Source organism: Cyprinodon tularosa, unplaced genomic scaffold, assembly GCF_016077235.1.
Source record: "Cyprinodon tularosa strain WSP-4 unplaced genomic scaffold, ASM1607723v1 ctg6, whole genome shotgun sequence".
In the NCBI taxonomy this organism is placed as follows: Eukaryota; Metazoa; Chordata; class Actinopteri; order Cyprinodontiformes; family Cyprinodontidae; genus Cyprinodon; species Cyprinodon tularosa.
This window is the reverse complement of record NW_024039340.1, coordinates 663189-691125: the sequence shown is the minus strand read 5'-3', so window position 1 is coordinate 691125 and position 27937 is coordinate 663189. Positions and strand designations below refer to the sequence as shown.

General features: G+C 40.3%; 1 protein-coding gene across 2 annotated transcripts in view; it reads left to right on the top strand.

Moving 5' to 3' along the window:
- akap6 (A kinase (PRKA) anchor protein 6) overlaps nucleotides 1-27937 on the top strand; it is a 212192-nt gene that overhangs the window by 175506 nt on the left and 8749 nt on the right. For both annotated transcript variants that reach the window (XM_038307063.1, XM_038307061.1), the window contains exons 16-19: nucleotides 18268-18351; nucleotides 18665-18814; nucleotides 22029-24923; nucleotides 25502-26710. In XM_038307063.1, coding sequence (XP_038162991.1) covers nucleotides 18268-18351; nucleotides 18665-18814; nucleotides 22029-24923; nucleotides 25502-26710 — 4338 coding nt within the window. The remainder of the gene's footprint in view (nucleotides 1-18267; nucleotides 18352-18664; nucleotides 18815-22028; nucleotides 24924-25501; nucleotides 26711-27937) is intronic.

Sequence of the window (27937 nt, the reverse complement as noted above, 5' to 3'; positions counted from 1 at the left end):
TAACCTTTCAAAATATTGTTCATTAAAAAATTATCTACTTTAAAATAATTTTGTAAAATATTATTTTTTATTAAATATCACAGTTAATGAAAACACACCTTTCTATGGAAAAGAATTTGATTACCCTTCCTAATCACATCAAAACATCCATACGGGTGTTTGAAAATCCTTGAAAATTTATTCTAACAAAGTTCTTTCCGGGTTTGTAAAGTTCTGCATAAATTCCTTGAAAATGTTTGATATTCTCCCTAAACAGGTTTATGATCAAGAGCACTCCAGCAGTTTGATTAGGAAATGTATATATATTTTTTAAAGTCAAAAAATAGAGAAAGCACATGTTAAAGGGATAGTTTGGGATTTTTGACATGAATCTGTATGGCATCCCCTTCACCAGTGTCATGCAATCACAATGACTTATCCCTGGCAGCATCCTGTGAGCAGAGTTCTCGTCCAGCTTTGGTCAAGCCGAAAGTAGTCCGGCAGGTTTGCTAGACCCAGCGAAATAAAACGTTTCTCTTCCCAAAACATTATGTGTTCAAAAGAGCGATATTTTTGCATCCCAAAAACATTGTAGTGGAAAAAGTCACACGTCGTTATCACTTGGTCCTATTTTCTCTCTGTTCGTATCAGTGCGCGCCGTCATTCTGACAGCGAGCTCAACAACAGCCAGATGCATGTCTCGCTCCGCCTAGCTAGGAGCTAGGCGGAGCGAGACATGCATCTGGCTGTTGTCAGGTTAGTAGGCCCTAGCTGTCAGGTCATGGTGTCGCTCGCACTGATACGAACAGAGAGAAAATAGGACCAAGTGATAACGACGTGTGACTTTTTCCACTACAATGTTTTTGGGATGCAAAAATATCGCTCTTTTGAACACATAATGTTTTGGGAAGAGAAACGTTTTATTTCGCTGGGTCTAGCAAACCTGCCGGACTACTTTCGGCTTGACCAAAGCTGGACGAGAACTCTGCTCACAGGATGCTGCCAGGGGTAAGTCAGTGTGATTGCATGACACTGGTGATGGGGATGCCATACAGATTCATGTCAAAAATCCCAAACTATCCCTTTAAGTATAAGAAATTTTTGCTGCCACTCAGAGTGGTTCCCACCGAGCAAAAACTGGTTGAAAAGACCTTAAAAGGAGGACATGATTTACATCCAAACGTGAAATTTGGTCAAAGTGAAAGCTGAAAAGCCGTAATCTTCAGAATACTGGGTTTGACGCATCTTTTCAGCGTCTTTTATAAGATTAAAATGTATTAAAATCAGACCGACCAAAGAGAGCCCAATTTTCGACCATTATTTTTGAACTAAATCAAGACTATGTTTTTTAGGCTAAATCTGGTCGGTTTGTCAATGCCTAAATGACAGCTGGTGTTTGGGGGGTTTGTCCCTTTTTATAATACTGGAGTTTGAGCAGTAGATATTACCTGATGAAAAGACCAGCCACTGGCCATTTAGCATAACTATAAAGCAGACCTACTGTGAGCATGCAACTGTTCTTGATAGTCATCCATGTTTTTAAGACTAAAAAGGCATAGATGAACAACTTTGGTGTAAAAGAACATACTGGGCACACACACCCACACACACATATAGATGATAGATAGATAGATAGATAGATAGATAGATAGATAGATAGATAGATAGATAGATAGATAGATAGATAGATAGATAGATAGATAGATAGATAGATAGATAGATAGATGATGCACCTCACATTTTTACATGAAGTTTTCACATCTTCTATTAAAGGAGAAAATAAAAAACTATTTTTGTTTATGCATTGCTGCTATGTTTAGAAGTGCATCATCTTAATGAAGTTCAATAAGCAGTGCTGTTTTGAAGCCATGGATGTATGGAGGAAACAGCAGTTAGCCTGAAAAACAACAGGACTTTAGCAGGATATTAATCAGTCCACATCACAAAGCACATAGCTAGCTGTGCTAATTAGCCTAGCCCTGCCGTGTGACTGACAGTCATGAACATAGACATTTACACACGTGTTCACACAATATGTACTCTGTGAACTTGGTAAGTACAAACACCTAGCTAAATGGATCCTTGCATTTATAAGCCCTCACATGCTGAGAGCTCAGTGTACAGTTGGATTTCCACTCAGGAAAAAACAATGGCCTTAAATATGCGGAATAAAAGGCACACCGATTTAAAAGACATATATGCATATTAATTAGGACAACTTAATTGACGTAAATAAAATAACACATTCAGTTCTATTGCTAACATGAAATAATGTAATATAAAACTGAGACTTCGGACTGGAGTGGAGACTGTATAAAATGTATATCCACGAGTTATATGGTTTATATGGTAATATGATTTGATTGTTAATTATACTTTCAGGCCAGGCGTATCTAATCATTACATTGTTCTGACCTAATATGATCAGCAAATGGAAAACTATTAAGCAAGATTTAAAAAAAAACTTTACCAGCTGTAGTTTTTAATTGTTTAAAAAAGGAATACCTGTAGAATAGTGTTGTTGTAGCTTTCACTGTTATAGCATAACATCTCTATGAACAAATTTGTATACACACAGTCCTAATGATGAAACTCTTTGAAACAAGACTTTATCTTATGAAATTGAACCTCTTACTTTTGATCATTGTCATGGCTCTCAGTGGGAAGCCATTGATTTCTGGGAGAATAAGGCTATGAGCTTTAGGAAAAATTAAGATTGGAAGTATTGATAGCTTTCATTTGTATGGGGAGACACAGAGAGAAATCCATTTAAAGAAAAGTCAACTCCATTTAGCAATCATTTGTCTTTTCTTGGCGTTTGTTGTTTGATTGTTGCACTATAGTTGATTACTCTATGAAAAGTGGTAGGGGTTGACATGATTCACAGTACATGACCTGATCAAGCTTGTGAGTCAAAGTAATCTGTTTATCTATTGCTGTTGGATGAAAGTCATTTGAAGTTAATGCAAACAGTCTACATGTAGTTTCACAACTTTTGTACATGACTTGTTCAGCTCTTATGGTGACTGCATAAGAGCTGAACAAGTCATGCATTCTACCTGTGAGATAACCATAGTCAAAGTGTTCAGAGAAATGTTGCACCTAGAACGGTTAGTTTTTTCATGCTTATAAAGTCAGTGACAATCTGTGCAATCATAAAGGTAGTGTAGGTAGAACTGGAAGCGTACATAAGACAGTTAGTTAGCAGTGAAGGGGGGCTTTGGTGTCCAAGGCAGTGGGCATAGAACTAGTAACCTCATCAATAAATTCAGCAATTTAGACTTTTTAGACAATTTAGACGAGTCTAAATTGCTGAATTTAGGGATAAACTTTATTTATCCCTTGAGATTACTCCTTCAGAGATTTTCTGGTTCCAGAAGCTTACTGTATGTTGAGTACAAAGTGCAGAATCAAAGCAAGATGCAATTAAAGATAAAAAAGATTTAAAAAAGAGTGTATATAGTAACAAAAAGCATAAAAAGTTGTAATATCCTGGAACATGTTTCCTTTTGATATGAAAAATATCTGCAGAGTAGAGAGCTAATGAAAGACCACACAGTAGTTGACTTGGATTATTACACTTGCACTGCAGAAATATACTGACCATATAATTACGTACAAATTGTACACACTACACAGTGGTTGACTTGGATTATTGCACAGTAAGAGAGAAGCATATTGCACGAGTGACAACAGGTGATGTTTTGCACAAGATCTCCAAGGAGGGGATTTGTAAAGGGGAATCAATTGAATACTTGACCTTGTCAGTATTGTCAACTGATACAGATGAGATAGAAAGAGGGAAATATTCTTTATAATTTATAACTAATTTATCTGATAATGATCTTAAAGTGAAACCTTCTTTTGCGGAGGAGAACCTTGTTGAAGTAATTTTGAAGGTAACTAAAGAGTGGTCGGAGAGGACAGGTTTGTGAAGAAATACTGTTATTTCTCCACATACAATGCCATATATCAGCTCAAGGTCCAAAGTATGAAGATGAGAATGTTTAGGACGATTCACATTTTGAACAAAGCCAATCGAGCCTAAGATATCATTAAAGGCTGCACTTATGCTATGACCGGCATGGATGTTAAAATCCTCTACTATGATGACCCTGTCAGTATTTAACACTAAATCAGATAATAAAACTGAACCCTGATATAACATTTTTGATTAAGGACCTGGTGGACGATACAAAGTTTTAAAAAAGAAGAGGTTTTATTACTTTGAAATTTGGATGAGGGAACCTAAGGGTCAAATATGCAAAACAATTGTAAATATTAACTGGCTTTGAGCTAATCATTAAGTCAGACTGAAGGATCGTTGCTACTCCTGTCATGGTCGCAGCCCTGATAGTTGATCTCATTACTCACTTCACTCACCTGCTGAACCCTCCCCACTCACTAATTATCATTCATCTTATCCACCTGCTCCTTCTGCTTTATATACGGTTCAGCCCAACTATTGGGTCCAGATCATTGTTGCATGATTATGCTTGTTCATTTGAGTTTCGGTTTCAGTTCGAGATCATTTCCGATTTCCAGTTTTTTTTTCTGTTATTGGAGGCCAGTTTTAGAGAGGGTTTTTGGTGTGCCTTTGTGTTTCCTGATTGTATCCTGGCGCTTCTCTGCTGAGTGTTCCCTGTTCCAGATTTGGCTCAGAGGAGGGAGCTAGATTTAACTGGGTCCAGGCTGCCAGGTTCCCATCGGTTACCTGGCTACCCAGTTCCAGGCGGTTACCTAGCGCTGCCTTTGTCTCTGTAGAAAGATAGGTACTAAATTGGGGAAGAGAGGGGGGAGAAAACATATTTCACACTTTATCCTTGACAGGGTACAGTTTGAGATATCAAAAAACCTCGCAGAAGAAAGCACATGTAAACAGAAGAAAGACATTTCAGCAGAGGGGTCACATCGGAGGCACTCGTTCACAACCTTAGTGAGGGCGTCACGCGCTGCTGGCAGCCTGATCAATGCCCAAATTGCTGCCAAAATTATTGAAGATACATCAGGTATCCTCCTAATCCAACCAGGAGAGATCCGAGTATCATAAAGCCAAAAATCCATACATCTTCGATATCCTCCAGTGACAATGTTGTGAAACACACCATCCTCCACGCTTTCCAGGAGTCTATGGTGTATCCCACAAAGTAAGTCCCAGCAGGACAGGACGGGTCCCCTTTTCCCTGTCTTCCAGTTCAATAAATTTGATCAATTGCATTGAGAGACCAGCTGACCAGATCCATTTTTTTTTAGTTCGGGTGGTATGAAGAGAGCTCAGAAAAGGACAAGACACAGCAAAGAAGGGACAGGCAGGGAGGTGCAGGAGCATCAGGAAAATGCGACCGCGTCCTTCAAATAAAACAAAAGCAACAGAAAAGATAACTTAATACTGAGCTCCGTGAGCACTCCACTGGAAGCTGCTGCTGCTGCAGTGCATGCTGCAACAGCCGTCAATCTCAAAGTCTGCTCTGATGTGTGCTCAGGTAAGAGGGAGGTTCTGTTCTTGTTTTTGTGTTCTTGTGAATTGGAACAGTGCTAGAGCTGAGACTAATGATGTTTCACAAGCACATGACTACACAAAAGTACACATATTGAGAAACCATCCTAGCCTTGTGATGCTGCTTGTGCATCAGATTTACAGATGAACAAGAAACAGAAAATACAAAAGTTCTGGCTAAGGCTTTATGTATATAAAAAAATGAAATTAAGCCCATTCAAATCTTTATAATTATTTGATATATAGATATTATGCTATTAATTTTACATCCCTAAGATATGCTTTTTGTTGGGTCTCTTGTGATAACTTCCTCGTATTATTTCCTTAATTTCTAAATACTACACTTGTCTCTCTTGTTATATTACAGTCTTCTTCATACTTTATTTCTTTTCACCCTTGGCCTTTTCTCCCTTAAGGCTCTTCCTTGCCACCTGCCTGTCTCTATCATAGTTCTTAATTGAATTAGCAGTCTTGAAAGATATGGCATCGACCAGACATTCCTTTGGCAGCCCTGGGCACCCAATGACTATTTATTCTAGAGAAAAAGCTCTCGGGGAAAGACACACTAAGAATTAATGAACAAGAGCTGACACAGATACATTCTCATATTCATAACTGCAATGTTAAACTAAAAAAAATAAATATATGAACCTGCTAAAAAAGACTAAGAAATCTAACCAAGTTTTTTTTTCTTCATTGTGTTGGTGGAGAAAAAAAAAATATGAGAAGTTTAAACCAGGATATACATATTTTTTTTCTGACGTTGCGTTTGTGGAAAAAAAAAAAAGACTAAGAAATATAACCAAGGTTATTTCTTTTTCCTTACTGTGTTGGTGGTGAAAGAAAAAAAGACATAGAAATTTAAACCAGGATATTTTTTATCTGATGTTGGGATTTAGAAAAAAGGACTTAGGAGTAGAAAAACGAAATGACAATTTAATAACAATTTAATAACAATAAAAATGTTCAATTTACCTGTTATACCTAAAACAAATAAATATAATAATTTAAGGATTCATATTTAAATTGTTGCCATGTTATATCTTACACTCATGTCTAACTTAAAGGCACACTATGCAACATTTTTCAGTTAATTAATGTGTTCCATAATGTTTTGGATGATTAAATTAGTCATTTCAGGTTGAACAAAGGTATTCTCGGCCGCCCTGGTGGTCTGTGGGGGAAATACCGCACTTGCAATTGCAGGAGCCCCGACCCGCACCCACAGGCTCAGAAATCTCGCGAAAGTCGGTCTTGCTTTACGGCGAGAACTGCTACACGCCCCCAGTTAAAAGCATGCTCGTTGCTAGCACAGTGGCGATCTTTGTGCAGTGCTGCTTTCACACCGGACGCAGCAAAATCGCGTCTGCTGCTTCATCTTTACTGCTTGTACCAGTTAGTTCTGACGCGCGGCTGAAGCAGCTTTGCTGCTCTGCTCTGGCGCGTCACGCGTGTCAGATGCTTAGTCATTCGTTGCGTTCGCCTGTCTGCTAAGCTCAAAACAACCGCGCCTGGCTTGACGGACAAACCAGGAGAACAGCTGTGCATATTTACGACAGTGCACTTTTACTTTCGCCCTCTGGGGGGAGCCTCGCTGGAAAATCAACACCGGTTGCATAGTGTACCTTTAACTATTGATAAGCCTTGACAGGTCTATGGTTATCTGGGAAATACAGTCTTGATCCGAAGAAAGAGCAGTTATGATGTTGTCCTACAAATATGCTGGATCATCACTGCAAATCATTTTCTATTGATCATAAAAATACATTGATATGATAACGACATGCCATGACCAATGAATACTTAGACTTAGACTTCTTTATTTGTCATTTTGTATGCACAGAGTGCATACAGAACGAAATTGCGTTACATACAGCTTATGAGCATTGCATTGATATTTCAAATGGCACGAGTAATACACAGCTTTTGTACCTTATTTGTATCTTAATTTACTTTGCAAAAATCTAATTTGATATTTGGGGCAGTGGTTCTTGAAAACCAGGCCTCCATAACTATACAGTTGAAGAATACAGCCAACAGTGACTGTCTGATTTAAGTCAGGGCAGATAGTGGCAAAATAAAGTATTACAAGAACAAACAGAAAAAATTGCCTTTGATTTTTTTTTTACTTGCCTTTCAGGGCAGAAAATAAAACAAGGAAAAACAAAACTTGTAACTCTTCTTTTCCAGATTTTTTTTTTCTCTTGCCTTTCAGGGCCAATCGACCATCCAATCGACCATCCAATCTAACCTAACCTAACCCTTTGTGGAGAAAAAAAAAAGCCTTTGTTTATCATCAGAAAAAAACAACTTGGAAATGTTTTGATTGGATGGTCTTCATATTCATTATTGTAGTAAATGTTAGCTCACTATTAGTACTGTTGTTTTAGTTTACAGTACTTGTGGGTTATCCTTCAGGATACTCATACAACTGTGAGTAAGAAAAAAAATTCTCATCACAGGCTAAGGAGGTTCACTTAAAGGCAATCTAACATGCCTTTAGGAGCACTGTGGTTGTGTTCTGCTGTTGATATTTAGATTTGGTTTCTAATTCATATGTCACAATATTTATGTTCAGGCATGGTGGGTTTTTTTGTTTGCTACAGAAAAATAATGTTAAAAACTGGACACTGGACTTTTTTCCCAAGTTTGAAGACATTTCGCTTCTCATCCAGGACGATTTTTCGATCCAAAATGTCAGGAATAGCATTGAGTTTGACGTCGAACCAGTGGATTATTTTTAACTTTACTTTTTTGACTATGACCTGGATGAGTGAGAGTCTTCACCAACATATTTTGGTTTAAAATCACATAAAGACTGTTTGCTTCCCACAGTATCAATCTGTGCTGCATGTATCTCTTTTTCCCCAATAATGGCATTTTACGACTGTATTCCTGACAGTCCAAATATGTTCAGTCACACACAGACTCTATTGTATGTCATTTTACCAATGCCTCGTTTGTGGCCTCCATGACCAGAAATATATGCATGTGAGTTTGCATCTAGTTTTCCAACGTACCAAACACAGACCCAAAAATTGAAATCAGATTTAGGTTCATCCTTGACCCAGTTTCGGATAAAGTGTGAGACAAAAACCGAGTACGCTTTTTAGGTAAATACATATACATATTCCCCTACCTTAAATATGCTCATATTGTTTATCAATATATATATGAAGGGACAAACACATAACATTTTGAGACTGTTCTGCTTATTTAACAAATACTACATGACTTGTACCTGCTTTAAAGATGAGCTTTCTGTGTCCTAACAAGTTTGCACACTTTCATTTGAGAAAACCTTGTAAAGATCAGACCCTGTATAGCTTCTGGCCCAACGTTGTATATGCACATGGCTGCTGTCAAAATTTATTCATTCTCCTGCTGCTTATCCGCCAGGGTTATGGGGGGGCTGGTAACCCTCTAGCATTCTATAAAACATGGTGTACACCCTGGACAGGTCGGCAGTCCATTGCAGGAAAAAAATGCATATAAACAAAAAGGAAAAATTAGAGAAACTAATGAACCTATCATGTTTTTTGGACTGTGCAAGGAAGTACACAGACAAAACTTATGTAGGCACTTGGGACAATATGCAAGATCCCTGCAGAAAGACTTGAGGCCAGGGATTTAATCCAAGACCTTCTTCCTGCAACAGTTCTACAATCTGTTTAACTTTGCAGCCCACTTCTAAATAAATTTTAGAATCACTGAGTTAGAAAATCTGTGTTTAGAGTTAACCCTCTTTAGATGCAAAGATACACACCTAAAAAATCAACTGCTGCTCTCATTGCTGTGGAAGTTCTACAAAGCAGTGACTCAAGCTGGCTGAAAACAAATGCACACAGCAGCGGGGCCATTTACTGTGGTAGATTTCTAGACTGTTAATCTGATTTGGACTAGGTTCTTATAGTGAGAACAAGGGTGACTGTCTGGTCTATTCCTAAACTAGTATCATAGACACTGGTGGAGGTGGATTCCACCATTTCCCTATATTTAACAACAGCACCCCAATGTGTTAGCATTGATCTGATGTTGACACGCTCTATACAATGAGGATTAATGATCCACGACTCCCTGCCAAGAACACAGACTGCTATACGAAGGAGAGTCTTTTGATGATACCTGCCTTTGTGGTTTAGTTTGCAGCTCAGTATTGTGTGCATTTTGAGAGTGTGCTTCTTGGTGTTTTGAAGTGGTCTTTTCTCGTTAAGAATTGTTCATTAGGGGTCAAAGCCGAGCAAAAGGTAAGACATTGCCTCAGTAACGCAACAAACAGATCAGACTTCCTCTGTTAAGGAGAGAAGAAAAACACTGAGCTCTTTTATCAGCTAAAGGGAGACCAAACAGAGACTCAAATACAAATCAAACACTTTAAAAATACATCAGATCTCAATGGGGGAAAAAAATCATGCTGTTTATTTATACTGATATGGACTGGGTGATGTGTTGGGAACAATAGAATGCCACATCATTTGATGGAAATTCAGTTTCAATTCAATTCAGTTTATTTATATAGCGCCAAATTCACAACACATGTCATCTCAAGGCACTTTACAGTTCAACCAGATCAAATGAAAAGAGTGAGAAATGAAAACGATCAACCTACAAAGGGCTGAATTCAAAGACACCCCAAAAATTACAGTGAAAAAAATGATGCGGCAGGCCATTTGCAGAAATTTAATTGCAGCAACTCAAAATGGTATTCAGTAATTTGTATGGCCCCCGCATGCTCCTAATCAGACGACAGATCACGTCCTGGATTATCTACTCCTAGATCTGGACCAGGGCATCACTGAGCTCCTGGACAGTCTGAGGTACAACCTGGCAGCGTCGGATGGATCAAAACATAATGTCCCACAGGTGATCTCTTGGAGTTAGGTCAGGCAAGTGTGGGGGCCAATCAATCCTATCATTCAATTCCTTCATCCTCCAGAAACTGCTTGCATACTCTCGCCACATGAGGCCAGGCATTGTCGTGCACCAGGAGGAACCCAGGACCCACTGCACCAGCATAGGGTCTGACAATGGGGGCAAGGATTTCATCCCCATACCTAATGGCAGTCAGGGTTCCGTTGTCTAGCCTGTATAGGTCTGTACATCCCTCCATGGATATGTCTCTCCAGACCATCACTGACCCACCACCAAACATTATGTTGCATTACGTTCTTCACGGCTTCTCCAGACCCTTTCACGTCTGTCACATGTGCTCAGGGTGAACCAGCTCTCAGCACAGAAAAGCACAGGGCGACAGTGGCGGACTTGCCATTTCCGGTGTTCTGTGGCAAATGCCAATCAAGCTCCACGGTGCCGGGCAAAAACATATTTTGTTTTTAATATTTGGTTTTTCAAGTTCGTTTATTGTAATGTTGAAGTTCTTTTTGCACTTGAATTACATCCAGTCTTCAATAAAAGGGCTCATAATTGTTTCCTGAACTGCTGATTGGCCGCTGGGTGGAGCATTTTCTAGGATTCAGATCAATCCTGAAAGTTAGCCTGCCGTGGTGCAGGATTGCCATACAGAGTAAGTTACCATGGTGACTAGCCTCGCTAAGAATGAATTTAGTTTGGTACCAGGTAGTCAGGGTTAAACCTAAATTTGTCACGCTAATCCAATAATCCTACTTTGTGGTACAGGTTTCAGAAATGTGTCACCTATCATTCCATTTCCTTCCTAAGTTTTGATATTTCAGTGAGCAAAGTACTGAATGGACACTAAGTATTTTTTTCAATAACTTGATGTTAATAGCTTTATATAAGAAGGATCACCTGTAGTGGTCTGTCCTGCTGCAGATCTTGATAAGCCTTTGACTGATGACCTGCTGTGGTTGTTCAGTAGTCCTCTGTAAGAGATGGCCAGGGTTGTCCATATTATTTTTTCATTTTATGAAGATTTCTTCTTTATAAAATCATCTCCAGGGCTTCTAAAGTTTCAAGAACAGAGATGGCCTTCTTTAAAGGTATACTATGCAACCGGTGTTGATTTTCCAGCAAGGCTCCCCCCAGAGGGTGAAAGTAAAAGTGCACTGTCGTAAATACGCTCAGCTGTTCTCCTGGTTTCTCCATCAAGCCAGGTGCTGTTGTTTTGAGCTTAGCAGACAGGCGAACGCAACGAATCACCATGTCTACTGCGGTAAGCGACTATTTCTGTTCCAATTTTCGAGTTTGAAAATTTAGCATGTTTCCGACATGGGCTTTCGCTGTTTTCTCGCTGGTTCCGTCATGATAACGCGCAAATATCGCCACTGCGCTAGCAACGAGCATGCCTTTCACTGGGGGCGAGTAGCAGTTCTCGCCGTAAAGCAAGACCGACTCTCGCGATGCACGAGACTTCTGAGCCTGTGGGTGCGGGCCGAGGGCTCCTGCAATTGCAAGTACGGTATTTCCCCTACAGACCACCAGGGCGGCCGAGAAAACCTTTGTTTGACCTGAAATGACTAATTTAATCATCCAAAACGCTATGGAACGCATTAATTAACTGAAAAATGTTGCATAGTATGCCTTTAAAAGCTTTTTAAGCTTCTTTGAGTCATTGATACTGTTGTCGCGGCAGATGAATAAGTCATAGTTGGATGAACTAAACTGTTTGAAAATATGCTTAAAAATGAAATGGAATGAAATTATATAGTGCCTTTATTCAAGTTAGGAGACTTGACCAAAGTGCTTTACACTACATTCATTCACCCATTCACACACACACACTGATGGTGGCAAGCTACATTGTAGCCACAGCTGCCCTGGGGCTCACTGACAGAAGCAGGGCTGCCGTACACTGGCGCCACCGGGCCCTCTGACCACCACCAGTAGACAATGCAGGTGAAGTGTCTTGCCCAAGGACACAACGACACTGAAAGTCGGAGTCGGGGTTTGAACCGTCAACCCTTCAATTTCAGGGCAAACTCCTACATCCAACGCCACTGTCACCCCAAAGAAATCGTTTGGAGGGATTTAATAGAATGACCATGAAAAGCATCGGACAATAAGTGAACCTAAAAAATGGGGACTATGACGACATCCATGCAGTAGAAGCATTAGGCTGTATCAAGAGCCACAGAGGGAATATATGTGGGAAGAAATTGTCAAAAGGAATTTATTAGGGGTGTGTGATAATGAGTGCTTGTGGCTTTAATTGACTTAATCAACAAATAGAATTAATAAGAGATTTCTAATTAATGTTAATTAATTTAAATTTCTCCTGGGTCACAGAGCAGGCAGCACTTCTCCCCTCTCTTTGTATCTTCTTTCTTTTATTCTCCCACTTATTTTTTCTCCTTTTCTTCTATTTTAATCTATTCTATTCTAGGATTTTCTATTTTATTCCATTCCATTCTTTTCTACAGTCTTTTCATTGTTAACTGTTAACCATTTCTTGTACAAAATTTTCTTGCATTTTTATGTATTTAGTCTTGTTTATATATATTCCTTTAAAAATGTTATGATTTTTAGTTTCGGCAAGGCTTTGTACAGGATAAATATTAATTGATAATTTTTACTTTTGTTATGTTAACTTCAAATATTTTATATGGCTTATAACCCAAATGTAACAATTTGACTGCGCTATCAACACAGTGTGGGATTTTTATATGCATTTCCTTGGCAATTTATGTTTTATATATAATTTAATACCCTAGTGACAAAATTATTTTAGAGTTTCTTTAGCTGATATAAGGTATTTAATTTCATGTAATATGAATCTAATACAGCTGTACATAGGGAGCACCTACATGCAATTTAAAAGAGGCAAAGGCTGTGCCACTTACATTTTCTAAGCTCTGGATGCAGAAGCTGAGTATGCCATTATTAAAGTCTTAAAATCCCATAAAAAGGAAAATGGCTCATAGAATGAGAAAATAAACTCAACTACAACACTGTAATTTGCAGAATTATTGTCCTATAAAGTAATATTTTAAATATAATCTAACCTTTAATTAACTAGATTAACCCTGTTGAGACTGAATGTGTTTTTTTCAACTACAGCCCCTTTTTCGTCGCTTTGCACACCACTTCCTCCTCCTCCCGTGGTCTAAATCCATGAGCCCGCTGTTCTGCATGCATCCTTCCAAAGCACTCTGCAGCTTTTTAAACGCTCAAGAGTGGCTGTATTTACAAGTCCAGAAAAAACTGGTGGTCGTAGATATAGGATTGATGCCTAGTTTGTATTCTAGGCGGCATATTTTCTGGAATTGTTGAGAGCTGTCTGTAGCCGCTGCCTGTAGGCGCCGCCGAATACTTATTTGCAGCTGTATCATACAAATAAATAGTAAAAAAAAAAAACATATCTCTATCTTTTTTAAGAAATAATATTATAATAATCTTTTTTAATAAATAATATAATAACAGAAATTAACATTTCAGATATTTACAATGCTTTTAGTGTTTTTAGTTTCTTGATGTTTCCAAAAGTTATTGTAATATTATTATTTTTTTTTTTTTTGTCAACGAATTGTCAGGTTCTTGCTTTCTGATTTTTTTTTATCTAAGCAATGAATTTGAACCAAAGACTTGACACAGCCATCTGGCATGAGGGCCAACACAAATTATATAATAAAATAAAAAATTAAACTACATTAAAGGATGACTGAGAAACATATATTTATTGAATGCTTTGCTATTGTTGAGAACACAAGAGTACCACAATACATTTGTGGTATTTATAGTTATAGACAGATGCCTGCCTTTAGTTCATTATTTTATAAAGGGCTTAAAAACATTAATGTATAAAAAATTACGAATAACAGCTGATACCGATGCCAACAGCAATATATCGTGCATCCCTAGTATGGACACAACTTCACTTCTGTCAATCCATCCATGCATGGCTTCCCTTTAAGCTGCATCAGTGATCATTCTCCTTCACAAGCATCAAAATCAAATTTAGAAGTTTGTCCCAAATGTCATTGACAGCCAAAGTCTATATTTTGGACCTTATATTTCAAAAATCATTTATACACTGGTTTGTATTATTTGTGCTTTAATTCTTGCAGGTTTCTTATATTTTTAATTTTCAGTCTGTGTCCTGCGAGTCCGGCTGACTCTGGGTTGCTTGCACAGCTATTTCTGAGTCTCGTTGAGCTACAAAAGACAAAATTATATGTTGAATTTTATTATAGCATTGCATATTTTTTTCTTGTAAACTTGGAGATATATTTTATTTCATGTTGCATATCCCAGTAAATCTGTTTCACCTTTAAATCAGCAGCTCTCCCTAATTATGTCTCTGCTATGCTTAAACACAGATTTATGAACCTGTCTACCTATACAATGATGCCAGACAAAATCATTTTCAGGATCTCTAGAAGCTCTGCAGTCTGATTCTCTGTTCAATAAGAAAACAACAGATATTTGTTAATTTTGATCTGTAATGAGTATGGTCCTGAGAAGCCCAGCTTTTTTAACTCATAAATGTACAATCTGCTGCCATTTTTAGCTGAAAAATGTCTGTACGTGTAACTAACGGATTTTTCGGTGGCATCTCTGATTTTTTTAACCAACCAGTCTCCTAACTTTTACTTAACATATATCGGAGTATCTGCCGGTTAAAATTAACTGAGTGCTGTTACGAATTTATGTTCATACGGCTAGCCACAGTAGGTCAGACGAAACCGACTGTCTGTTAAAACGGCTTGTCATATGCAGTATCTCTTCTCCTCCTCGTAGCTACTCTGTACGCAGTGAATAGTGACCCCAAATAATATCATGTCCCAAAGCGACATATCCCATGATATTTCACCGAGAAGTAGGATTCGAGAGCAGCGGGAGAGCAAGGAAAAAACACGGACTGAAAACGCTCTGAACACAGACAGCTGCACCCAACCCCAGTTACTGTTGGCTGAAGTAAATTAGCGGAAAGGGGGGAAAAAAGCGGAAATTATTGGTGGGGACTGGCCCTCCATGCCCAGTCCTTCAGAAAGTTAGGCCAGTGAATGAGTCGATGCAATCAACTGGTTTTCCTGAGATAGAAAACTTTGAATCAATTTGACTGGAAGATCTGGTTGAACTGTAAAGTGCCTTGAGATGACATGCTTTGTGAGTTGGTGCTATATAAATAAACTGAACTGAATTGAATTCATCTACAGTAACTGAGTTTATCTCTGACCTCCCTCTGTATTGGTCATCTGATGCGGGGCAAGTATCAATCAGTAATTTAGTTGTTTTAAAGCAGTCTCCTTCAGTGTAATGCATACCTCCTATATGGAATAAATCTATTTTCCATCTTACCCACACACTATGAAGCACAAAGTTGGCTTGTCCTCTTGATCCAGTCTCCCATATTCTGCATCCCCATCTCCTGTTCAAACAAGCAGCCAAGCCACAAATAGGCTAAACTAAAGAAAACAAGGACAGAAGTTTTGTAGAGTGTATGTGAGAAAACAGCAGAGTAAGAGGATGTGAGCAGAGAACTGGGGGACAGAACGTAGTGTTTAATATTTATTGGAAAATGTAAGGAAAATGTAAAAGAAGTGCCTTTCAGTGAGCAGGCAGGATTAGCATAAATAGTTTAAGGCTTGAATGTGTTTGGTCCTGCTCCTGACAAAGCTGTGCCATTTTTTCCCCATAACACACAGAGAAATATGCATTTATTTGCACAAATATCTATCGATGCTTGTGCACCTATCTGTAGCAAATATTCAAACATGCAAACACACACTTCACACATGTGTTGTGTTCCTATCCTTGTTGGGACTTTCAATTGATTTCAAATAATTTCCCACTAATTTCTATGGCATAACCCATACCCTAAGCCTGACCATCACCAATACATACCTCCCCATAAACCATAAACCTAGCCCAAACTCATTTTATACCATAGTCCTAAACTTAAACCCCACCCCTAGCACAGAGCTTGTCCTGATGGGGGACCAATTGTTGGTGACCCCTGAGCGAGCTCTGTGCCGTCCAGAGACCCCCGAGCACACAAAAGAAGGGGCTCAGAATTAACGCTCGGTGGAGATTCCTCCCCTAGAACCCTCAGTGGGTTTTTCAAGCCTCCAGGAGCCCTTAGCGGGCGCTCCAAGTCTCCAAGACCCCTTAGCGTGCACTCCAAGTCTCCAAGAGCCCTTAGCGGGAACTCCAAGTCTCCAAGAGCCCTTAGCGGGCACTTCAAGTCTCCAAGAACCCTCTGCTGGAGCACCAAGCCTCCAGAAGCCTTCAGCGGGCGTCCTTTGCCCCCTCTGAGGCTTTTCCAGTGCCGCAGTGGACAAACCCTTTCCCCTTTGGACTTCAACGGTCACCCAGCCTACACTGTCCTCCGGATTGTGGATGCCCGTCGCCGTGGACAGGGTTGGCATTTCTTGGTGGACTGGGAGGGCTTTTTTTTCGACCCCTCCCTCTACTCTGATGTCTGTTCGTCTCAGCCCTCGGGCTCTTCTGGACCACCAGGTGGCGGTTGTTGAGGGGGGGTACTGTTAGGGTTCTGTTTGTGTGGATTGTTTTTGTGTTTTTGCTTTTGGTTCCTCCTTCCAACACTAGATGGTGCCCTTTCCCCATCTGGCTTGGAGGGTGGCTTCCGGGTTTCTTCTCCTCACCTGCGGCTTGTTGGGTCATTACCAGAGCAGTATAAGAGCAGTGGACTGTCACCACTTCGAAGCCAGAGTGTTTGCAAGTATTGGGGAACCCTCCTGATCCGCTGGATAAGCCTGGTCCTTCTCCTCCCTTGGAAGGAAATCGTTCGTCTCTCATTGAGCAAGGGAAAACCTTCACCTGAGCCGTTCATGCCCACCTCCGGAAAATCCTGTGACAATCTGCTCCGTTGCTCCTCTGGACCCATCACTAGTCTGCCTGCCCGCCCTCCAACGAGTACAATCTTCTCTGGACAATACCTCCACAAACTGGACCCAAGAATCTACCAAGAACCCCTTTATGTGAGTCATAACTGAACCATTCATCAGCCTCGTTCTTTTTCCCTTCAGTCCTTGAACTCACTACTCACATCTCCCCGTAGAGAGTTTTCCGTCTCCGATTTATCAGACCGCTGGATCTCCCCCCACGCTGAGAAAACCCTGTTGAGTTTCACCGAGATCCTCCTTTGTTTATCTTTTCCCCCAAGCTGAGAAAACCCAGTTTAGTCGCTGTGAGATCCTCCTTTGTTTGGTCTATCCTCCCAGACGAGATTACCCTGTTTACCTCTCTGAGTTAAATTGTTTGTTCCTCTTTATTTCATTCCTGTTAATAAATTGGTTAACCTTAACCCTGCCTCTGAGTGGTGTTCTGCATCTGGACTAACTTTAGGAACCCATCATGACATTACTCACATTTCTGTGTTGACCGTGTAGCTGGGCCTCACATCAAGAATACATCTAGTGACAGCGGAGAGGATGAACTCCCTTTTAACCTCAAAACCCACCGATGCCGGCAAACCGTTTCAAAGCGTTTACAACAAACAACTCAACTAACATGAAAATTGCACCGGTAAAATGTTTACCAATATGTTAGAAAATCGTTGGTGTCAGTGTCATAAACAAATTTTTTTCTTGCTATTAGCCTTCAATAAAGAAATTGAATTAAAGCTCTCAGTCAAAACAATGACAGCAGAAAAGATTCTCTCTCTCCACAATTATACTATAAGAGAATTGTATTATCTTGCTGAAAATACTAAAGGGTATAATTTTCACACAAAGTGAAGTCTGTTCTATCACTTTTCCACGTCATCTCCAATATCAATTTTCCAATGTCTATTTTCATATCTGTATTCTACATTAGAGATTCATTGGTAGATTTGTGCTGTTAATGGAGATTATCGGATATTTATTAATGAATATTTGTTTAATAATTAACTTGATGTTTATCTACAGTCCCTGTGCTCAGAGATTCAAATGCGACGACGAGGAGTGGCTTCTGTGCTGAAACTGTGCCAGAAGATGTTGCAGCAGAGCCAGGTAAGCAAAATAGAACAATTATTAAAAGACTAATAGTTTGAATAAAGGAAAAAAAAAAAATATGCAAAGAGCAGGACCAGGTAAAACAGATAAAGTAGTAAACATTAGTATACTTGATTCATTGATTATCTTGTGGATTCTTTTAAAACTCTGTTAAAAACAAAATTTTACCTCAATTTCACAAATTAATCTTTCTTTTTTAAGATTTGACAGTCTCATATTCAAGCTTTTTTAAATTCATACACATAAAAACTTATAATTACCCAACAATCTCCCACCCCCCAATCCCTCTACCCCACCCCATCCTGGACAGTTGAGTCTGGTGGCGGAAACAGGCCCCGAAACAGAGCGGCACCGAGAGGCCCTGCAGCTGATGTCAATCAACCTGGAGAGAAGGTGGGAGGCGATAGTGATGCAGGCACTACAGTGGCAGAACAGACTGAAGAGGGAGCTGGGAGAGCAGGTTGGAGTTCCCTGATATTTATACTTTACATCCATCATTTCATACTCCTAGCAGTCAGACACACTTCCCCTCGAAATGAATGACGGTGTTTGTTTTAGTGCTAAAGTGTCTTCTAAAGAGAGATGTTGTGACTTACATTACACCATTTTGTCCTCAGAGTTTTCCTCACTTCAGCTACGTCCAGGTTTAATGTTTCCTCCCCCTGGTGTGGAGCAGCTTTCACTGCTGGAGTGCTGTTTAGTGCCTCAAACCTTCCAAAGAAGTTGTTCAGTTCATTTAGGAAGTCAGTGTTTGCTGCATCTACCGGGGAGGGGAGGGTGTGTTGTAGTCCGACATCATCCGAATGCCTTTCCACATCCTCCTGGTGTTACTTTCGCAGTGGAAAAGATCCTGGATCTTCTGGCTGTGGTTCTGCTTCGCTGATCTGATGGCACGGTTTAAGTTGGCACGCGCTGTTCTCAGTGCCTCTTTATCACCAGAGTTGAAAGCTTATTTCCGTGCTTTTAGCAATTTCTGAACCTCTCGATTTATCCAGTGTGGTTGGTTGGCCCGGGTGGTGATCTTCTTTTCTTTTTGATGCTGACTTCCTCAATGCATTTGTTGATGTAGGCTGACAAAGTCCACATGTTGGTAAAAATTAGGGAGAACAGTCTTAAAGTTAGCCTGGTTAAAATCCCCAGCAATAATGAAAACACCCTCTCTGTGCAGATTGGAGCTCAGAGTATAGAGTCTTCATGGCCTCTTTTGCATTAGCACTGGGGGGACATAAACAGCAGTGATGCTAACCACACTGAACTCTCTCGGCAGATAAAACGATCTGCAGTTAAAAGTCAGAAACTCGAGTTCTGGAGAGCAGAAGCTGGTGACCGATCTAGCCTTCTTGCACCAGCTGTTGATGATGTAAACACAGAGCCCACCACCCCGAGTCTTACAGCTTAGTTCTTTGTTCATATCGGCGCGGTATAGTGTTAGCCCCTTCGATGTAATAGCATTGTCCGGTATTGCTGGATGCAGCCATGACTCAATCAGAATGATGGCGCAGCAGTTACTAATCCCCTTTTTTGAAGAGAGTTCCAGTCGAAGATTATCCATTTTGTTTTCCAGAGAACGGAGGAGAGCAGGATTGATGGAAGCAGAGGTCTGTGATGATTTCTTTTTAGCTTCACAGTTAGCCCCCCTCTGCATCCTTGCTTTCTCCGTCTTTTGGCAGTTATGTTCCACTGTTGTGTTCCTGAGATCTGTCCATAGCAGTCCGCAGCTTTTTAAATCGTCAAAAATGTTAGTGTTTAAAATATTTTGTGACCGTAGCTCCAGCAGGCGTTGGCGATCATAGATGCGGGTTTGAAGTCTAGTTTGTATCGTTTTAAGCGGCATATTCTGTGAGATTGTCAAGAGGAGCTGTTCTTGGCCGCTGCTTTGGAGCGCCGCTATGGTAACCTGCTTTTTTGGGGGGTTTTTTAGCCACCCTTATCCGCCATTGGAGCTCTCATTGTACTCTACACTGCTTTTCTCTGTCCCCTGAGTTGAAAGGCATTTTCTTCTGGTTCAGAGGGACTTTCAGCTCAGGGGTCATCCAGAGGTGGTTGTTTGGAAAGCTCCATAGCTGTCGTGTGGGCACAGTGCTCTGCACACAGAAGGTCATGTAGTCAGTGATACATTCAGTCAGGCTGATGATGTCATCACAATGAAAGCTTTGGAACATGCTCCAGTCTGTGGTTCTGAAACAATACCTCAGTTTGTCAGTGGTCTCATCTGACCAAACTTTTACTGACCTCTTCTGCAATATTGTCCTGCTCACCACTGGTATGTTGTGGGGGAGCAGGTAGACAAGATTATGAACCGAGCGTCCTAGTGAGGGGAAGGGGGCAGAGGTGTAGGCATACAGTATCTGACATTGACATAAAAAGGTCCAGTTTTTTTTTACCCTTGTTTTCCACGTGATGTACTGGGTCAGCATAGGGAGGGTGGAACGGAGGGAGGCTTGATTGAAGTTAGTGTTGCACCGATACCGATACCAGTATCGGACGGGGCCCCGATACTGCCCTAAAATGGTGGTATTGGTATTGGCGAGTACCAACAAATAGGGCACCGATTATACGTATATATATTTATTCAACTATTGTCACCCATTCCTGGTAGGCAATAAAAAGTTCTACTGGATTCACTTTGTATTAGATTTTTTCCTGCTTCACAAAGGTAGGCAGCAGCTTGACAAAGCCATGATGGCAATAATTTTACATTATTATGGTATCGGTATTGGCCGATACTGCACAGCCAGGTATCGGGTATCGGGGCCACAAAATGGCATCGGCGCAACACTAATTGAAGTCTCCAGATGTAAGCAGGGAAGAGCGGTTGTGCTGTGTCTGTAGCTTGGTCACTGTGCCGTGTATACACTTGAACGCAGGTGTGACTTCCCCGGAGGGGGGGAGATGTGTACTAAGAGTGCGATTAGGCTCCCAAATTCTTGTAGAAGATAGTAGGGTCTCACGCCCACCTCGAGTAGCTCCACCTCATGTAAACATGAGCCGCGTTGCACCATCTCTCACTCACAAACATCGCCAGTCCCCGTCCTCTCTTTTTCCACTCTCTGCTATGCACAGATGAGTTTAAAGCCACCCAGAGAATCCACTGCATCTGGGAAAAGTCCATCTATTCATGTCTCTGTGAGGCACATGATACTAGTGTATCTGTACCTGCCCTGGAAGCGTGTTAAAGCTGCAAGCTCCTCGGTCATGTTATCAAACGGTCTTAAATTTCCCATGACAACCGTTGATAAATATCTTTTCCTCCGCTTCGTCCTGCCAACCCTGTATCCTCTCTGTTTTCTCCTTATTCCTGCCGTGATGTCTGGTCTCGCAGCGTGGTGAAGAGCATGGCTGCTGCGCAAAGTCACGTATTCCGAGTAGCTGGTCTCCTGTATAGATAATAGGGCGTTTCTGAACACAAATAGGTCTGATTTTGAAAGAACACACATCTGCACTTACTGCAAATACAACATTTAAAAAATTTTTTGCTGGAGCTTTCTGGGATATAAAATATTACTTACAAATCAAAGCCAGATAAAAATGGAAAATATAGATTTTCATTTGTCACTTATCCTCTAGCGTGCAAGGAAATCACAATTGAGTCCTTTGTGTGCTACTTTACTTGAATACATTTTTGCTAAATCACCATTGAAATTGTGTTTACATTTTGTTTTCTTGTTCTGCAGGTTAATGGAAACATTCTGGAAAAAGGCTTAGTGGAGCTCAACAAGATTACCCCAGTATCACTGGACTCTGTGGCAGGGGCACCAGATGACTCGTGGGAATGGGATGAAATAGATATGACCGTCATGGAAGCAGAGCAACAAGATGTACTACAACCTGACCTTACCACAAACCTCCCCATAACTGTACAATCAAATTTGCCCTCAGACACTCAGTCCAATGAGATTGAATTGGATATCCAAGAAACAGAGCAAAAGAAGATGTCATCAATGGAAGTGCAGCACAGAGTTAACTCTGATTCTCCCCCAAAAAATAACATATATCAGGTTTACAGCCTCCACAATATTGAATTATGTAATCAACCTACATTTTCACCAACTTCTACACTAAGGTACATAAATGAATCGCTAACAAACAAAGAACATGTTTTGTTGAAGAGTATGAGTAAGGATTCTTTGTTGTCTTCCAATGAAACACTTCCAGACCTCTTGGGAGGTTTGATGAAGAATAGCCAGCAACAAAAAGGGGTCAGTGAAGTTTGGAATAATGAAAGTGAGAGTGGCAGAAGAAGTGAGAAGTCAGAAAATATTCTAGGATCGGATTGCGAGAGTGGGATTGTAAGTGACAATGGAGATTCAGAGACATCAACACACTCTGGAATACAAGGGACAAAACTGGATAAGGATGTAGAAAAACAAGAAAAAAGAGACCTGGGGAAGGTTGATGAAAATCAAGAACATTATAGTTATAAAAGAAGCAAGATGGGAATTTCTAACAATTTGGAGGAATGGAAAATGAAAGAGGTGAGATGGGAACCCCAAGGAAACAGGCAAGAGGAGGAAAAGAAGGGGTGCAAAGATGTAGAAGGGGAGGCTGTTGAAATAGTAATTAATGGACAGGGAATTCTGGCCCCTGCAAATTCGGACTCTGACCTTGATGTAAAAGAACTTGATGGCTCCTTCAAGATTTTCATGACCTCAGGTGACAAGTCAGAGTTTGATAGTTACCATTATAATAGTTTTGCGACGCCCCAATCAATCAACGGGATATTAAGTCCAGTTTTGTCTCAGAGCTCTTCTTTTGAGTCTCTGCTGACTCTGGGTATTGAACTATTCCCGTCTAAAGAACGTCTCCATCAAAGCACATCTTTGGAAAGTTTCCTTAATCAGTGCAATAGTCCTGACAAGGTGGTGGCAGGCAATGTCACGAGTCCCAGTCTGCTGAACCAAGGACAGGAGAAACATAATAATAAGGCTGGATCAAGAGGAGACATACATATTGTAACTGAGACATCTGGGGATCTTAGCCAAAAAACACTTGACCTCCTGAAACGTTTGGAGGATATTCAGAATCCTCTGGTAGGGAAAATGACACGCAGCGTCTCTGACATGTCAATTCAAAGCTGCACCCCACAAAACAACCAGTTACCTACTTCCCCCTCTTTGGGTTGCCAAAACACCCCACTCTCTGGAATCTTAAGCACTTCATGGAAAGATGAGCGAATGCTGATGAATGAGACTTTATCAAAAGTATCACTTAATGAAGTGAGTAGCACAAAAGACTCATCTCTGGAATCTGAGGACTTTGTCAGACTCAGAAATCAGTATCACCGTTTTCTAGATCCAAGCATGGCAGCTAGTGTCACGTCCAGTTCTCGTATGAAACATTGCAACAACAGCAAAAGGGGTGGTAAAGGTGTAGATGAGTCTGATGCTGCGAGTTTAAGCATGGTGGTAAACATCTCATGCACTTCAGCAGGCACAGATGAAGATGACAGTGATCTGCTTTCTTCCTCCACACTGACACTTTCTGAAGAGGAACTTGGTGTTCGGAAGGAACAGGATGGCTGTGACAAGAGGGTAAATGGCGTATTTACCGGCAATGAGGATGAGGAGGACAATGATGAAGATGACATGGACACATCCTATGAACTAGGGCTTGAGTATATGAAGACAGAGTTACAGAGGTGGATACACTCTCCCTGCACCTTTGCTTCCTCCTCAGTCAAAGTAGAGGCAGGACTTTTAGATGAGTTGCAGTGCGGAAGCTCTCCATCCTCAACTTTCACATGTTCACGTTCACAATTAACAGAAACCAATAGTCAGGATGGGAACAATACAAGTAGAAAAGCACACAAGAACAAAGTAAATGTGAGAAAAAGCTATATCAGCCAGTTTGCAGATGACGTGGAGAACGGAAATATAGACCACAACTGTTTACATGTAAAAGATGAAGATGATGACCTTCTCCAAGAAGAATCCGGCTTGTTCACTAAGAAAAGACATACTGTAAAGGAGTTATATATGAATACCAAATCAGAAGAGCCAGTCCAAGATGGTGGCGACTTGAGAGCTGAAAATGATTCAAGTTTAACAAGATATATTTGTTCGTCCCCTACCAGGGATCACCACCCCCTCTCTTCTAAGCATGCTTCCTGTTTGGTGGGTGAGTTGAGGGGGGAGCTCCCCTGCCATAGCACCTCCCTTCCTTCACCTCCTTTTCAGCCTACAGCCGACGGAAGATCTCATAGTTCAATAGACAAAAGCCTCTCGAATGCTGGACGTAAAGCCATCACCATTCAAGAGAAGTTTAAGTTCTCATCACTGGTGACAGAGGAGACAAGGAGGGAAGTCAGAGCTAAAGATTCATCGCTGACTTTGAAAAAGGGAAATGAATCACATTTGTCCTGCTGTAGTCCTTCTGTCTTGTCAACCCATCCACAAAGCAGAAATGAATGCAAAGGGGAGAATGCTCATCACTTTGTAACTGAGATTATTGACAAGGCCTCTATTGCACTGAAAAACAAAAAGAATAAGTCAGATGGAGAAAACCCGAGGGAGACCACTGGCTCTATAAAAGACCAATCCTCCACATCATTAACACACATCCGAGACAAGGTAGATTTTTAATTCTACACAATATGTCAATGTAGCTATTTCCTCTATAGCTTTGTAAATTGTTGAATGACAAATGTACAAAACCATCAGAAATAGATTAACATGAACCTGAAGCTGTCCTTATTGACCTCATGTTCTGTGCACTTCAAGGAACAATGAATGCAAAGGAAGGTTATCTCTCTTCCTTTGTTTATTCATCTGAAGAATTTCAATAAATCGCATCACAGTTAAGAACTTTGAAGGCATAATTATTAATTTCTCCAGCAATCTAAAAGTTCATTAAAATTCAGTCCTCATTTTTTAAAGTAAAAAAGAAACCAGGCGAAAACTATTTAAGTATGGATTTTATGGTGTGTTAGATCTATGAAATTACAAAACAGAAAATAAAAGTTTTATCTGCATAGTAATTTTTGCCTGGAATTTTTTTTGACAGATTAGTTTTTTATTAAAGCAACACAACATCGTCATGTTTGTCTGTATACATCGTAGGGACAATTAGGATTGGTTATTATTAATTTAGATCTTCTGCTTAAAAACCTATGCAAAAAGCACCAAAAGTGTTCATTTTCTCCCTTCAGGTGCTTCAGCAATGCCACAGGCCTCTCCATCTTCGGAATGGAGACTTCTACTCCTACCTGTCACTCTCCTCCCATGACAGCGACTGCGGTGAGGTCAGCCAGTGTGGTGAAGAGACGAGCTTGACTCCTGTGCCCTACAGCCTCGAATCCTGTTTCAAATTGACACAAGACCTAAACAATCTAAGACCCAAACTCAGCACCACACAGCCAGCAAATTCAATCCAATCCGCTCTCTTGACCAAATCCTCTTCACCTTATTTGACACCTAGGAACAATGTTGGCCTATTGGATTTAAAGTGTTTTGACGGTGAAACTTGCAGTGGCCCTGGTGAAAGCCAAGCAGAGCAGTCTAATAGCCCATCTTTTTCCGTACCTAGCAGTCCTGACCTTAGGAATGAGGAGATGCTGTTTAAAGCTTGTACAGAGGAAGTTTATCTAGGCCCTCCTCTTTGCTACAGCATTTTGATGAAAAATAAATCTTTACCATTCCAGCATACAGTGTGTTTGGATACCTCTTCGGATAGTGGCTATGAGTTGACTGAAAACCCAATATGTTTGTCCCAAATAGAGCCAAATTCAGAGGGGGACAACAGGCTGACTGACTCGTCTTTGACCAAACAAGACTATGGCTGCACAAAGAAAACAGAGAAGATCTGTCCTCCTGTTTCAGAACCTTATAACAGATCATTTTCCAACTCTTTGCTCTTGAAAGGCAACTCGAGTTTTTCAGGTGACAACCTTTCTTCTCCTGAGCCTGTTTCAACGATTGCAAAAGAAGAAAAGCTCGGGGAAGACCTGTACCTGTCCTCTGATGGTGTTGCAGGAAGAGTCTTCACTGCTGCGAATGTCGGCATGCCGCAGGAGGAGAGAAGTTGTAATGAGGGCTCTTCTTATCTTAATCCTTGGATGCGTGTTGCTCTGATAGACTCCTTCACCACAGAATGTTTGGGAGATACTAAAACGCTTGAATCCAATATGGGCACCATAATGACCAAGATAAGTGTCTCCAGCTCTGCCACAAATCCCTCAAAAAACCCAGCCACTGCCGCCACGCGTATTAATCCCAAAATTAACTGCTTAGTGATGAGAAAGCCTGATAGAGAGGAGAAGAGTGGCAAAAAGGCAGATACTCAATGGGCAGAGGAGGAGAAGAGGAGAAGGGGGTGGAGCAGTGCACAGCAAGAAGCAAAGTCTACCATGGTGAAAAAGGTTAGTGTTCCATGTATTTGCACAATCACCAGACATTATACAGTCCCATGAAACTGGACTCCACTTGTCGGCTTATGCGATTGAAGGCAGTGAAGCTTTGGTTTTTCTCTATATTCCCTTTCAAAAGATAATATAAGGGAAGCACCAATCACATAAACATGGTTGTCTTTAATATGATTGGCTTTTCACGGTTAATGTCTTATCTCTCTTTTCACTTTTGTCTCCCACCTTTTTATCTTTCATATTCATCAAACTCCTCAGTCTATACAGCTTTAGTTTATTTTATTAGAACAGAAAGAGAATAGAAAATCCCTTTATTGTCCTCCTTGGGGAAATTGTGGTGTTACAGCGGCAAAATGTTTTAGCAGACATGGTCAGACAATGTGGACCTTAGAAAGTGTATAAAAATAACAGAATAGGTAATAGAGTTGAGAAAATAACAAATATTTACTGTACTGTAGAGTGTTTTTACAATATAATTTCTCTGTACCTGCAGAAAAAATAATCAATAAACAGCTGTGGAATTTTTTACAGTAATGGATATGTGAAAAATAGCAGCAACACCAGTGATCTACAAAATGACAGCAGGATGTTATTTAACTGAGACAGAAGTTTTGCAAAAATCAGCATGAATGTAACAACTTAATGAGGTTGTTTGGAACAGTGATGGTTATAAAGTCTTACAGCTGCTGGGAGGAAAGATCTTTGATAACTTTCCCCGGTGCATTTAAGGTGCAGCAGTCTGTCACTGAAGGAGCTGTCCAGTTCAGCACCAGCTTCATGCATGGAGTGGGAGACATTATCCAACAGAGATGTTAATTTAGTCAGGATCCTTTTCCCCACCTCCTGCACTGATTCTGATCACAATTAAATACCCATAAAAATACTAGAAATAGTTAGATATCTGAAGTTAAAAGATTAACTAGAAGGAATGTATATAATATTTGTAATTAAATATATATATATTTATATCTTTTTGATTAACCGTTTTATATGGTTTTTTTTTATTCATCAAATTTAGGTGTATGTTTTAATGTTTTTATCAATTTTATTCTTCCATGGCATTTCACTTTTACCCTATTTGTTTTGGTCAATGCTATATGATGTAGGGCTGGAAATGTCAATAAAGAGTGGGCGATCCATGAAACAGAGTTACCACCTCAGCCTCTTGCCTGTTGCCAGAGGTCAAATCTGTAGGAAGTAGTTTATAGGTTTCAGGTTTTGAAA